Source organism: Dermacentor variabilis, chromosome 2 (assembly GCF_050947875.1).
Source record: "Dermacentor variabilis isolate Ectoservices chromosome 2, ASM5094787v1, whole genome shotgun sequence".
In the NCBI taxonomy this organism is placed as follows: domain Eukaryota; kingdom Metazoa; phylum Arthropoda; class Arachnida; order Ixodida; family Ixodidae; genus Dermacentor; species Dermacentor variabilis.
Window position 1 is genome coordinate 205,934,660 of NC_134569.1, and position 13,710 is coordinate 205,948,369.

General features: G+C 44.6%; 1 protein-coding gene across 1 annotated transcript; it reads right to left on the reverse strand.

Moving 5' to 3' along the window:
- Window positions 1-6,450: 6,450 nt before the first annotated feature.
- Window positions 6,451-13,276, reverse strand: LOC142571156 (uncharacterized). The gene is made up of 2 exons (XM_075679434.1): window positions 12,684-13,276; window positions 6,451-7,248 (listed from the first exon to the last, which is right to left on the reverse strand). Exons 1-2 carry the CDS (start codon window positions 13,149-13,151, stop codon window positions 6,733-6,735), a joined length of 984 nt encoding a protein of 327 aa, XP_075535549.1. The 5' UTR covers window positions 13,152-13,276; the 3' UTR covers window positions 6,451-6,732.
- Window positions 13,277-13,710: the final 434 nt, after the last annotated feature.

Sequence of the window (13,710 nt, forward strand, 5' to 3'; positions counted from 1 at the left end):
GAGAAACACAATTATGTTCCAGAAACGTATATATGCGATGGTCTACAAAACTTACCGCTGCAAGCAAATCACGAAAAGTCTGCTTATTAACGCCTTTTTATAACAGGACGGAATTTTTTTGTACTTATGCAACGCTTCGAGAAGCCTGCACAAACATAAGGTTTTATGCGCAGCATGGCTCGGCGGTACAAATAATCATCCACGCTAAGTTTTTACATCAAAAGGAGGTAAATAGGCCTTTTGCAATGACGACACACTAAACGTGTAAATTGGCACCTATTAAAATCGGCGATTTTAGGCACACCCTACACTCGTTAAAAAGTTTGCAACCTTTAAGGGCTATCTTCTCCCACAACAATAATCGCCATCTGCCTTGCTTGCGTTTCATTTGCTTAACGTTGTGAGACGGTGTTTCCAGGTGACGAAAGGCATGCGCGTTATCAGCGTGACACATAATTCTGGACAGGAGTTTTGGGAGCGCAGACTTTTCAAGAAAGGAATCGTAATACCGGCAGACGACCACTATTGCGTGGATCATGACAGGCCCCAAGAGGTGCAAGCTTTTTTAAGAGTTAACAACAACGGTGGTTATGTTAAAACACTGAAAAAAAACACCAAACCAAAGCGTGCCACATATACCCTTCGTATACCCTTCAGGAGGTCCAGTACAGTCTTTGACTATGGGACCTCCTTCTGTATATTATTCCTTCTTATAACCTGCTGTTTATAATGAATAAATCATCAATTTCAGTATATTTTTTCTAATTTAACACTCACTGTGAAGGGTGCCGAGGTGGGTACAACCCTAATAACAGGTGTTTCAAGCAGTTTTAACCGAACATTAAATGGGCACACTTTATAGATAAATGAAATCTATGGCATATTGCCTACAGTCGTCTGATCTTGTTTTTGAAATTGAATTATAGTGACCTGATTATATGCGTGTATGCATATGGCGAGGCCGCTTTTATACCTTGATTATACCTTGAGTGGCTTGATCTGGGGAGCAACTACAGCAAAGAACTATAGTAAGGTATTAAGCTTGCAAATACGAGTAGTCCGAATTTTTGAAATCTTCCAAGGTAGGCTGCGTGACTTACCCACACACAATCTCTTTGGTAAACATTTACTGATCCGAGCAAATCAATGATTTTATTATAGATTACTGTTACATATAAAAATACAGGCTCCATGTTGTCAGCATACCCACATCTCTTCGGTACCCATTACGTTATCAAATCAGAAAAATGCCATTCACGCATACTAACTACGGACGTCATGGTATCAACTATCAAATACCAAGGCTACTAAACATCGTTGAGCAACAAATTGATTTCTATGCACCTCATTTTAAGCAATGCATACAAAACCTTCTTAAACACAATAAAATTATTTATAGATAAAACGCTAACGCACTAAAAAATTTTTGCACTCTATATGTATGCCCTAATTTGCGCTGTATCTTGAATGTAAAAACAAACAAAAGTTGAAGCATAATTGTATAATGTACACGTTATGCTATTTGTATTTTCTACATCGTACCGGCTCTTTTTTTGTTATATTCGCGCTTAGGAACAAGAGCCCCGAACGCGATTAGGACAAGTCAGGCCCTGTCAGGCCATATGGCCTTTAGTTCTTGTTTCCTCTTTCTGTAATGAAGAAAGAAATAAACTTCAAACCTTAAAAACCTTAAAACCTGCAGCTGGCCCAAAGCATCTTTATGAATGAAGCTGCAGACAGCTTGGCCAAGGCTTCTATCAGCGGCTCTGTGATTATCCTTCTGTCTGTCGGCTTTAGAAGATATATATCTCTAACATCAAAATCAAATCTTACAGCATACTGAGGACTACACCACTTGCGATTCCATTGGAGCAGAAAATTTTGCAAAAGCAGACAGACGGAAGTGACATTAACGAGATTGCATTGTCGAGTCCCGCTCCCAAATTTATAGATGCACCGATTTGGTCTGGCAATTTCCGCTTTGTGACATTTTTGCAACTCATTAGAAACGATCGAACAGTATTTACTGGAATGCCCGCCGTTCTCCTCCCTGAGAAAAGGGACGGTGGAAATTACAGTGCAACAGCTCGGCAAGCCATTGAACACTCCGTTACTGTCTTTCGGAGCGTCTGTGCTTAGATTATAGATTTTTAAACTTATTACCTAAGCACATATGTAAAATTTGCCCTACTTTTGGCCAATCCTCGTGAGTGGATATGCGCCAAACACATCAAGGTCATCACCATCATCATCAACTGTTTCCACCACGCGCGCAAGCAGCCAACCCGCCCTAGTTATGGCGGCCAACGACGTATGAGAGGCTTTAAACCACTGGATATATTTGTAAACATAAGTGCGAAGGTTACACGTGCGCCGAATGAAAGTACGAGCAAAGGTCCATAACCTCCACATGCTGACCGACAAAGTAGTGCATGTAAGCGCACCTCTGTTCTGCGTAATATATCCTACATAAAACTTGAAGGTATGCTCTAAAGCACACTGACCTCTCAATAGAATAGCCTAACGCAACAAATTAATGGGATTCCTTGCTGTACTTAATTTTCCTTTATTTAGCCATTTGCTATGTGGCGATGGCTGCGCGCACATTCTTGACCAGCCCTCCACAACGGGTTTGCGCCAAAGTGGCATAACATGTACAGAATCTTTAAATGCAGCAAGTCGTTTGTCATACTTATCAACGCCATACACTTGTGACCACCATTTATCATTCACCAAGCGTCATACAGCGCTTTTCCCCTCGCAATATCACTCCGTGAGCATCCCAGTCTGTGCATCCACCAGATACAGGGCTTCCACTAGCGCGTAGCTTACGATCGGTGCAGGTAATAAGCGTAAAAATATCAAAAAGAAAGAGTTGCACGTTCTACAAGATGAACATCAAAAGAACTGCACGCACCGCCGCTAGTTGCATATGATTTAATACATGCCGCTTTGCGGAAGCTTCGCATTTCATTATGTATGTTGGATCTGGAGAATTTTCGAAACAGATTAGAAATTAGATTAGAATACACGCAGCCCTACATAAGAGGTGCAGAACAATGACAAGGATAATGAAGTACACCAACTGAGTTGTCTCCTCAAAATGCATAAGATAATGAATAACCAATGAAATTCGCGCAATACCGTCACGATGTCAATATTTCACCATACGTACTTGCTGACCATTTATCGCTTAGCTCGTCACAACACACGTGCGCGTGCAAGACTTTCCGCATCACGAGACGGTATATTCGTGCAATTCATCGAAGCAACAGTCGAACATCTTATCCCTCTCTTTTCGTCCTCCTCTCCTCACGAATAACAGCCAACGAGAACAGCCCCCTCGTCGTCTCCTTGCCTCTTTATTCGTCCTTTCCCACTCTCTCTTAAGTGTTCATTCTTGTCGCACAACCAGACACATCAGCTTACTTATTATTGTGTATTTCTTTTGTAACATAAACCGCTCTGAAAATTCGATTCGTTACTTTATGACTGAATTCTGCGGAAACCTACATGACTCACTGGGTAGCCTACAATTAGAACTCTTTTTTTGTCATGAATTTACTAACCATCTCGGTTATCGCACTTCTGCTGTTTTCTTTTTTTGGTGTTCAATACTCTGCACTAACGCCGCCTAATGGGATAATTACGGCATTTTTCATGTTATGTTTTTATTTAGCATTTCCTGTACTCATCCTTGTTATTCCTTCCTGAGAAGCAGCAGTGATCATAAACGTATTGCTGCACGAAGGAAGCAATGACTATATTATGGTACCTATCCCCATTATGGGGGACTGGCCGCGTAACCAGCGGTTAAACGGATGGGGGGAGAGGAAAAATGAGAGAAACATTAGGGCAGTGAAAAGGTTGAAATTTTAAAAAAGAAATTAAAGTAGAAAAACTGCTGCTAGAGACATTTTTTTTCTCGAAATAAAACGTATGTTTAATAAAGAGGTAGCAAATTCGAAGGGAATAAATTGTAATACATTTCAGACTGAAATTTTGCGACACATTCATTAATGAATCAGTAAGTTCACGCGATATTCTGCATGTGTCACAAAGGCACTCGCAGACCGCCAGGAACACATGCTGTGGCAGAAATTCACTCTGGATGCCTTGAAGGAGAGAAGGTTTAGGTGTTTTTTCTCTTGATTGTACATCAATGGCTGGTTAAAAGAATATGATCAATGCTTTCAGAGTATGTGCACATATTGCATAGAGAGAATGGCGTCAGGCCAACCTGCACGTAGAAATAAATCGTAATTTTGTAAGACTGATTTTCAATTTACGAAAGGCACACCATTGATTGTCCCAAATGAGAAGCAAATACTTAAAGTATGTTGTTAGGAATGTCTGTATTGCAGAGTATTTTAAAAAGAACATTTTCTAAATCTGGCCCCGTGATGAAAGCCCAAGTCGGCAGAACATACAGGACTGGTCCATCTAGAAATGTACGCCGAAGTATGTCGACTGTTTCGTTTTATTAGCAAACCACGGTCACCTGGTACACATATCGAGTGCACCAGACGGAATGTCGAAGGGTTTGTTGTTGCATACATTAAAAAGTGTGTTGTCTGGGGATGAGGTGAGTGCTCTGCAGACTGACACTGAATCGGTCACTTTTACCGCTGTTTTTGAAAACGTAAATTAACTGCTAATAATTCTGTCTCAAGTATGGATGTGACCTCGGGAAATTGCAATGAATAAGACCCGGTTAGCTCGTGAGGAATAATTTCGCCACCCGCTTTCTCTTCTCATATTGATGCATTCGTCGCTATTACACCATTGATTTTCAATTACGCTAAATGCTCTTGTAGCAGGTCGCTTACATATCTAGTAGGCCGGAAATTAGTAGTTGAAGGACATATATCATTAAATTCAATTTTAGGAGTATTTAAGGGCTTTTTTGGAAAAGTACTCTCGCTTAACAGAACTTTTAATGGTCCTACTTGCACTTGCACAAAACACAACCAGCTGATTGTACAGAGAGGACCCTGTTTTATCAAACAACGCAGATCTTTACTTAATAAGTACAAGCTGCGGTCGTCTCAATAAAGATAAGTAAATATTTAAGTAGCCTTTTACTATTTGAAAGCAGAATCTGCAAACAAGTGTGGGCAATCGGGCTTTTGGATATAATATATTATTAGCAACAACGTTTGGCCCAGCAAGACAAATACGCAGAGCATCACACTATATAACTAGAGCCTAATCTTGTATGCTGGCCCATCGGATAATGAAACGCACCCAAATTCCAATACGGATCAAACATACACTCTACAAACCACAATGCCTAGAGCCTAGAGCAGCGGCGGCCGAGTTTGCGAACCATGCCAAAAGCGGGCACCGCCTTAGACCTAACATGTTCGATGCGGTTGCACTAGATAAGTTTGGGTCGTATATAACGCCTACACATTTAACAAAGTTGCGCAGAGCGAACATCTCCTAACGTTATTCAAGGGAGACATTACCAGGTATAGTTAAGGGAAATACAATCAAGGTACTCTTGGTAACTTTATTGGCATATTAGGATATTAGGATATTAGGCATATTAGGATTGATATATATGATTGTAGCATTCTATGCAATGGGAAAATGTCACTCGCTGACACAAAGAATGCAACGTCGTCTGCATAAACACACACTTGTAGTTGTCAACGCAATGGAACAGAACTCATAATATTAAAGTAGCCAAATGGGGTCAAGTACGGAACCTTGTGGAAATCCTCCGAACTTATCATATTTTGGCGTCGAAACGCAACTTTGGGAGCAACAGAAAATTCTATCTTTTCGGAATTCCAAAATTCAATTTTTATAACACGGAGGAAAATTCATGCGCTTTGCAATATTCCGGAGAATGACATGCTCCACACTGACGTATGCCGTTGTCGTATCAAGAGTTTCCAACGCTGCATACTGCGGCCTGAGCCGAGCAAGTTTAATGCGTCCCTCAAAATCAACATGTGCGCCCGTCATGTTCATAGCATCCGCGCGCGTCTGTTCGTAGTCGTGGCTTTCATCGGGCCACTGTGGACGTTCTCATTATTGAGGAGTAGTATTTGCAGCTGCGGCGCTACGCGAATACACTTGCTGTTCTAAAGAATAGCGAAGAATTTCTACAATAACAATATTTGGCCTTCATTTGGCAGAACTATCAAAGCTTAAGGCTGCTGATATTATAGCAAAAAAAGATGGAGTCTCAAATAGGTAACTGCACTGAGAAGTCCAAGTCTACCTCTAGAACACTATAGGCTCTTCACCATGAGCTTACTGAACGAGTTAAGACTGATCACTGGAAAATTAACTTTGAGCTCCTAGCGCTAACATAATAAAACATCGAAAATGTTCAGTCTCTGTATTTGAAATTAAGTGCGCAATGAACAACTCGTCTCCTCCTTTATTTTGTATATAAATATTGCTAAGACAACAAATTCAGCAGTTGGACCCACGTCTTTTATTGTTTAAAGTGAATGAATAGAGAAGTGCTGTTCGGGCCCTTCTTGACTGTCTCGCCGGTCGGGGCGGACTGCTAAAGTGTATCGCGGCCAAGAAAGAGGACAAACGTCAAGGCAGAAGAGAAGAGAGGCTAAACTAAGTCAACACCTAATTAGACAGAAAAGTTAGATAAGAATATGAATAATTAAAAAGTAGTCCAATACATTGCTCCAGGTATCTTGCTCCGTCATAGCGTTGAGTGGAGACTGAGTTCCGGTATAACTGCGTAGCACAAGTCTAAATAGTGGCAGTTATGACGGCGGCGCTGTGTTGGTCCGAGTCATTCGACACGGTGTGACGAGCCACGGACTCTGTCGTGGCAGCGGTCTCCTGCGCACCGGGCAGCATCTCCAGTTCCCGCTCGTCAGCGTCCATCGTCGAGAAATCCGCGATGGCGGCTTTGCTTCGCCCTTTCCGGTAGGTGGCGCTAATGGCCAGGTATAGCCAGAGAAGCACGAAGATGAGCGCCGCGATCGTGTAACAGGCGCAGAAAAAGTCCACGGCACCTTCCTCCACACGAACTACGCCTGCGCGTGGCTGCTGCTGGGGAGGCGGCTGTATGTAGCCATGCACCACGACCGCGCTGGCGCTGCGCGAGTACAGGGCGGGCTTACCCAGTGGCGCCCTCATTGTGGGTGCCCACAACGACGGCGGCCGACGTTGCAGCGGTAGCTGAGGCCGCCAAACTGGAGCCAGGCCGCCAGGACGAGCGTATTGGCCGTGGCCGTGGCTTCGGCGTGGCGGCTGTTGTTGCTGCGAGAATAATTGTCCACCGATATATATTGCTGGAATTGCTATTGATAGAATTGGCAAGAATCAGATGTATGCTTTAAGAGACAAAGCCGGCAATATCATTACTAATATGGATAGATAGTTCAAGTGGCTGAGGAGTTCTATACAGATTTATACACTACCAGTGGCACCCACGACGATAATGGAGGAGAGAATAGTCTAGAGGAATTCGAAATCCCATAGGTAACGCCGGAAGAAGTAAAGAAAGCCCCGGGAGCTGTGCAAAGGGGGAAGGCAGCTGGGGAAGATCAGGTAACAGCAGATTTGTTGAAGGATGGTGGGCAGATTCTTCTAGAGAAACTGGCCACCCTGTATACGCAATGCCTCATGACTTCGAGCGTACGGAATCTTGGAAAAACGGTAACATAATCCTAATCCATAAGAAAGAGGACGCCAAAGACTTGAAAAATGAGAGACCGATCTGCGAACTGTCCGTTGCCTACAAAGTATTTACTAAGGTAGTTGCAAATAGAATCAGGGACACCTTAGACTTCCGTCAACCAAAGGACCCGGCAGGATTCCGTAAAGGCTACTTAACAATAGACCATATTCACACTAAAGATCAGGTGATAGAAAAATGTGCGGAATATAACCAACCTTGATATATAGGTTTCATTGATTACGAGAAAGCGTTTCATTCAGTCGAAACCTCAGCAGTCATGGAGGCATTGCGGAATCAGGGTGTAGACGAGCCGTATGTAAAAATACTGAAAGATATCTCTAACTGCTCCAAAGCCACCGTGGTCCTCGATAAAGAAAGCAACAAAATCCCAATAAAGAAAGGCGTCAGGCAGGGAGATACAATCTCTCCAATGCTATTCACAGCGTGTTTACAGGTGGTGTTCAGAGACCTGGATTGGGAAGAATTGGGGATAAGAGTTAATGGAGAATGCCTTAGTAACTTGCGATTGGCTGATGATATTGCCTTGCTTAGTTACTCATGGTACCAACTGCAATGCATGCTCACTGACCTGGAGGGGCAAAGACGAAGGGTGGGTCTTAAAATTATTCTGCAGAAAACTGAAGTAATGTTTAACAGTCTCGGAAGAGACAGCAGCTTACGATAGGTAGTGACGCACTGGAAGTGGTAAGGGAATACATCTGCTTAGGACAGGTAGTGACTGCGGATCCGGATCATGAGACGGAAATAATCAGAAGAATAAGAATGGGCTGGGGTGCGTTTGGCAGCCATTCTCAGATCATGAACAGCAGCTTGCCATTATCCCTCAAGAGAAAAGTTTATAACAGCTGTGTCTTACCAGTACTCACGTACGGGGCAGAAACCTGGAGGCTTACGAAAAGGGTTCTACTTAAATTGAGGACGACGCAACGAACTATGGAAAGAAGAATGATAAGTGTAACGTTAAGGGATAAGAAAAGAGCAGATTAGGTGAGGGAACAAACGCGAGTTAATGATATCTTACTTGAAATCAAGAAAAAAAATGGGGCATGGGCAGGACACGTAATGAGGAGGGAAGATAACCGATGGTCATTAAGAGTTACGGAATGGATTCCAAGGGAACGGAAGCGAAGCAGAGCGCGGCAGAAAGTTAGGTGGGGGGATGAGATTAAGTTTGCAGGGACAACATGGCCACAATTAGTACATGACCGGGGTAGTTGTAGAAGTATGGGAACAGCCTTTGCTCTGCAGTGGGCGTAACCAGGCTGATGATGATGATGATGATGATGATGATGATGTTGATGATGATGTATTGCTAGCATGGCTTACACAGAATGATCGGGCCATTTAGCAATACGTAACGAGTGACTTCAATGCGAAACAAGCCACGCGTCCTGTCACTTTGGACGGCACCATCACAACAGCTAGGCCATGCTTACGCTATAGCCAATGTCCGTGGCCCGCACAAAACAGATGAACGGGTTCAAACGGTCTCAAGGCGCGGCTGGATTCGCGCAGGTGTTACTAGAAGTAACACCCGTTCAGAAATTAAAATTTATTTCTTGCAAGTCCCTTATTCGGTATTACGTGCTAAGCTACCCATATGAATCACACCAACCAACTCAAACATTTGCGTTATTCTACTGGCGATAAAGGCGGCGCGGAAATGTGACAATGTCTGTCGAAATAAAGAAAAGCGATCGAATAAAGGATGTGATCCGCAGCCAGCGTTTCGACAAGAAGCTTTGCCTTTCCGACAACAGTGACGAAGACAAGCTCCCTTTTGGGAACACTGGCTCCACAGAGGATGTGTTCGACGAGCGTCCATTACTTCCAAGTGTCCGCCTTTCTGCCAATGTGCGCGGTGTGCGTAGAGGTATAACACCCGCCTCGCGTGCAAGAGGTCCGTGGTTTGAATCCCGGTGCCGCGCAATTTTCCACCGGATTAAAAAAAAATCCGCGTGTTGATAAAATCGCATAAACAGGCCTGGATTGTGTCCTGATCCCGGTGACCAGAACCGGTAACGCGTTCCCTCACCAGCGCTGGATTGGCCTCCCTGGTGCAGTACTTGGCCACAACCTCCTCTATGAACACGACAATCAAACCCCGGCCCTCAGTCCCCAACAGCTGCGAAGCAACTGACCACAGCGGGGGTCAGAACTGCGATGCAGCAGAGGGTGCTAGGAATCCCTGGCTCCCGAGAGGCCACCATTGAAACATGAACCTGGCATCGTTTAACGCTAGAACGTTATCTAGTGAGGCGAGTCTAGCAGTGCTATTGGAGGAATTAGAGGAACTCAGTGAAGTTAGGAGGCCAAAAGAAGCATATACAGTGCTGAAAAGCCGGCACATCCTGTGCTACCGGGGCTTAGGAAAGAGGCGAAAACTAGGAGTCGGATTCTTGATTAATAGGAATATAGCTGGTAACATACAGGAATTCTATAGCATTAGCGAGAGGGTGGCAGGTCTTCTTGTGAAACTTAATAAGAGGTACAAAATGAAGGTTGTGCAGGTCTACGCCCCTACATTCAGTCATGATGACCTGGAAGTCGAAAGCTTCTATGAAGACGTGGAATCGGCGATGGGTAAAGTCAAAACGAAATACACTGATGGGCGACTTCAATGCCAAGGTAGGCAAGAAGCAGGCTGGAGACAAGGCAGTGGGGGAATATGGCATAGGCACTAGGAATAGCAGGTGAGAGTTATTAGTAGAGTTTGCGGAACAGAATAATATGCGGATAATGAATACCTTCTTCCGCAAGCGGGATAGCCGAAAGTGGACGTGAAGGAGCCCGAACGGCGAGACTAGCAATGAAATAGACTTCATACTCTGCGCTAACCCTAGCATCATACAAAATGTGGACGTGCTCAGCAAGGTGCGCTGCAGTGACCATAGGATGGTAAGAACTCGAATCAGCATAGACCTGAGGAGGGAACGGAAGAAACTGCTACATAAGAAGCCGATCAATGAGTTAGCGGTAAGAGGGAAAATAGAGGAATTCCAGATCAAGCTACAGAACAGGTATTCGGCTTTGACTCAGGAAGAGGACCTTAGTGTTGAAGCAATGAGCAACAATCTTCTGGGCATCATTATGAAGTGTGCAATAGAAGTCGGTGGTAACTCCGTTAGACAGGATACCAGTAAGCTATCGCAGGAGACGAAAGATCTGATCAAGAAACGGCAATGTATGAAAGCCTCTAACCCTTACCGGTAAAATAGAACTGTCAGAACTTTCGAAGTTAATCAACAAGCGGAAGACAGCTGACATAAGGAAGTATAATATGGATAGAATTGAAAATGCTCTAAGGAACGGAGGAAGCCTAAAAGCAGTGAAGAAAAAACTAGGAATTGGCAAGAATCAGTTGTATATGTTAAGAGACAAAGCTGGCAATATCATTACTTATATGGGTGAGATAGTTCAAGTGGCTGAGGAGTTCTATAGGGATTTATACAGTACCAGTGGCACCCACGACGATAATGGAAGAGAGAATAGTCTAGAGGAATTCGAAATCTCACAGGTAACGCCGGAGGAAGAAAAGAAGGCCTTGGGAGCTATGCAAAGGGGGAAGGCAGCTGGGGAGGATCAGGTAACAGCAGATTTGTTGAAGGAAGGTGGGCAGATTGTTCTAAAGAAACTGGCCACCCTGTATACGCAATGCCTCATGACTTTGAGCGTACCGGAATCTTGGAAAAACTCTAACATAGGTTCAGTAATGGTCCAGAGATATAAACGCCGTGGTGCGGCTCGGTGGATAAGGGGTTCCGCTGCTAAGCACGCAGTGGCACCTTCAATTGCCTGCTGCGGTAGGTTGAAATCAGGTTCGCTTTGAAACAACTGTACGGAAATGTAAGAAACGCTCGTGCCCTTGAATTTGTGTGCAGTTTAATCAACTGTAGGTAGTATAAACTATAACGATGCCGTCCACTACCGCGTAGCTCATAATGCCCTACCTGACGACTCTCTTTATTTCAGGGTGACACTCCCGAACTCCACCCAAAAATCCCCTATTGCAATGACACGGCCATAAACCTCCCAAATATTACACCATATCAAACGCAAAAAATAATAAAAAAGAACAACGTCATGCAGCACAGCCGCATCTAATCCTTCTTATGAGCTAGGAAGCTAGCTGAAGTGAGACTTAAATGTGCGGCCGGTGTAGGTACAGTGCAGGCTTAACTGAATTCGCTTCGGATCGACAGCTGTGTTGGGGAATGCGTTGCACAATGACAGTTTTTTGGGTCAGCTTCGCGGCTGTAGAATATTGTTATGCGATGAAATCTGTTGCTAGCGGGAAGGAGCCACTTTCAAAAGACACTCCCCCCGTTCCTTAACTACGCACGTGTGCACATGCGGTATGCGATCAGAATAGGAGCCGCGGGAAGTTTATAACTGTACTAACAGCCATTCATCGCTATGTTTCTGACGTTTCTGTCAGCTGGAAATTAAAAACAGCGTTTCATTTCTATTGTCGTCGTCGTCTTGCTCCCCTCTCATTTTTAGAATACCATACTCACGGGAACCGCACGCATTTTCAGACTGCACTATCATAGGGATCGGCCGACATTTTTATGCTGCACTATTCTCGAGCTGGGCAGTCCAGTAACACGATATGGAAAGGTGCGGTAACTTGCTGAGAAAGTAATTGTCAATAAATTCGAATATAACAAGACGATTTGCTTTGAAACCACGCAACAACTGCCTTGCTCTCGTTGCTTCAAGTGTGAACAAAATCTCACGGATTTCTGCGTAACCTGCACGAAGCGCTGCTGCCTACATGTTCAGTTAATTCTTCAGAAAATTAAATGACAGGTAAATGCTTGCACATTCCACTCTGTTGCTTTTTAGTCTTTATTTGGCGCTGTTCAGTATTGTCACATAGCTTTCCACACCGCCGAACTCATGGGCTTCATAAACAGCGCTTAATGGATCAGGCTGTCCAGAACGAAAGCTACCTCGATCAAATTTTAAGTAAAGCGGCCAGCTCACTCACCCCTGCCTGAGGCTGGTCTTCAGCAGCGACCGCGTGGTGCGACTCGAAAGTCAAAGGCAACACGCGTAGGTGCTCGTCCGTCTCCTCGACCTCTTCGGGAACGGCGGCTGTTGCCCTAATCTGCGTGGCCTCCGCCTTGTGCTTCCGGCCTGTGGTCTTGTGCTTCGACATCTTGGCCCGATGTGCAGCGGCTATGGTGCCTGCTCCACCCGCCGGCAGGTGGGCATGCTCTTGCAGCGGCTGCGTGAGAAGCACCTCTGTAAGTTTGGGCACCGCTGGAGCTGCAAATCCTGCGCCAGGATCTTGGGCAAGCAGTCCCGGAGCGGGAGCATCTGGTACCGCTGCTACCCCATGCTGCAGCACTTGCGGTGCAGACTCCTGCCTCTCGCCTCTTGTGGCGAGGAGGGCAGGTTGTGGAGGCTGTGGAGGCTGTGCTCCTGCACCTGTGGGGCCTTGCTTTGCAGCCATCTCGCTGCAGAGGATAACACTTGTCTTCAGCAACGGTGGTGCTGCAAACGTTGCTGGCTTCTTCTTCCTCTGTCTCGAATGCCACGCGCACACGAAGGAAATTGATGATGGCTGGAAAGATATCGGTGTGCCTGGAAAATCGGTTAAGTAGAAAGATGACAGGGAGGGTATAAAGAGCTTTATTAAACCTCAGCGGCCTGCATTCACAAAAAAAACCACTTTCGCCACAATTCATATCCCCACAGACATAATGAGCAACGTTCTACACCAATAATTAGAAGGTAGCAGTCGTCGTAATAAAGCTCAATAGGAGCTATAGAATAAAGATAGCACAAGCCTCAGTTCCAACCTCTAGTCATGGTGATGAAGAAACAGAACAGTTTGATGAAGATGTTTAATTAGCAATGACCTTGTCTGTGCCTGAGCTACCTAACACTTGTACTGGTCAAGTAGCTGGCGGTTTTCCTTTAATCTGTGTCTTCTAAGGGATTGTCTTTGACCATTTGTTTCAATATCCGTTACCTTGCCAGAGTAATGTCCTATTTCTCTGCAATGTCAC

Excerpts from the sequence above, each read along its gene's own strand:
- LOC142571156 (XM_075679434.1), bottom strand. The coding sequence starts at position 13,151 with ATGGCTGCAAAGCAAGGCCCCACAGGTGCAGGAGCACAGCCTCCACAG. Across the intron at positions 7,249-12,683 it reads AAGACCAGCCTCAGGCAGGG|CAACAACAGCCGCCACGCCG; the intron begins GTGAGTGAGCTG and ends TTATTCTCGCAG.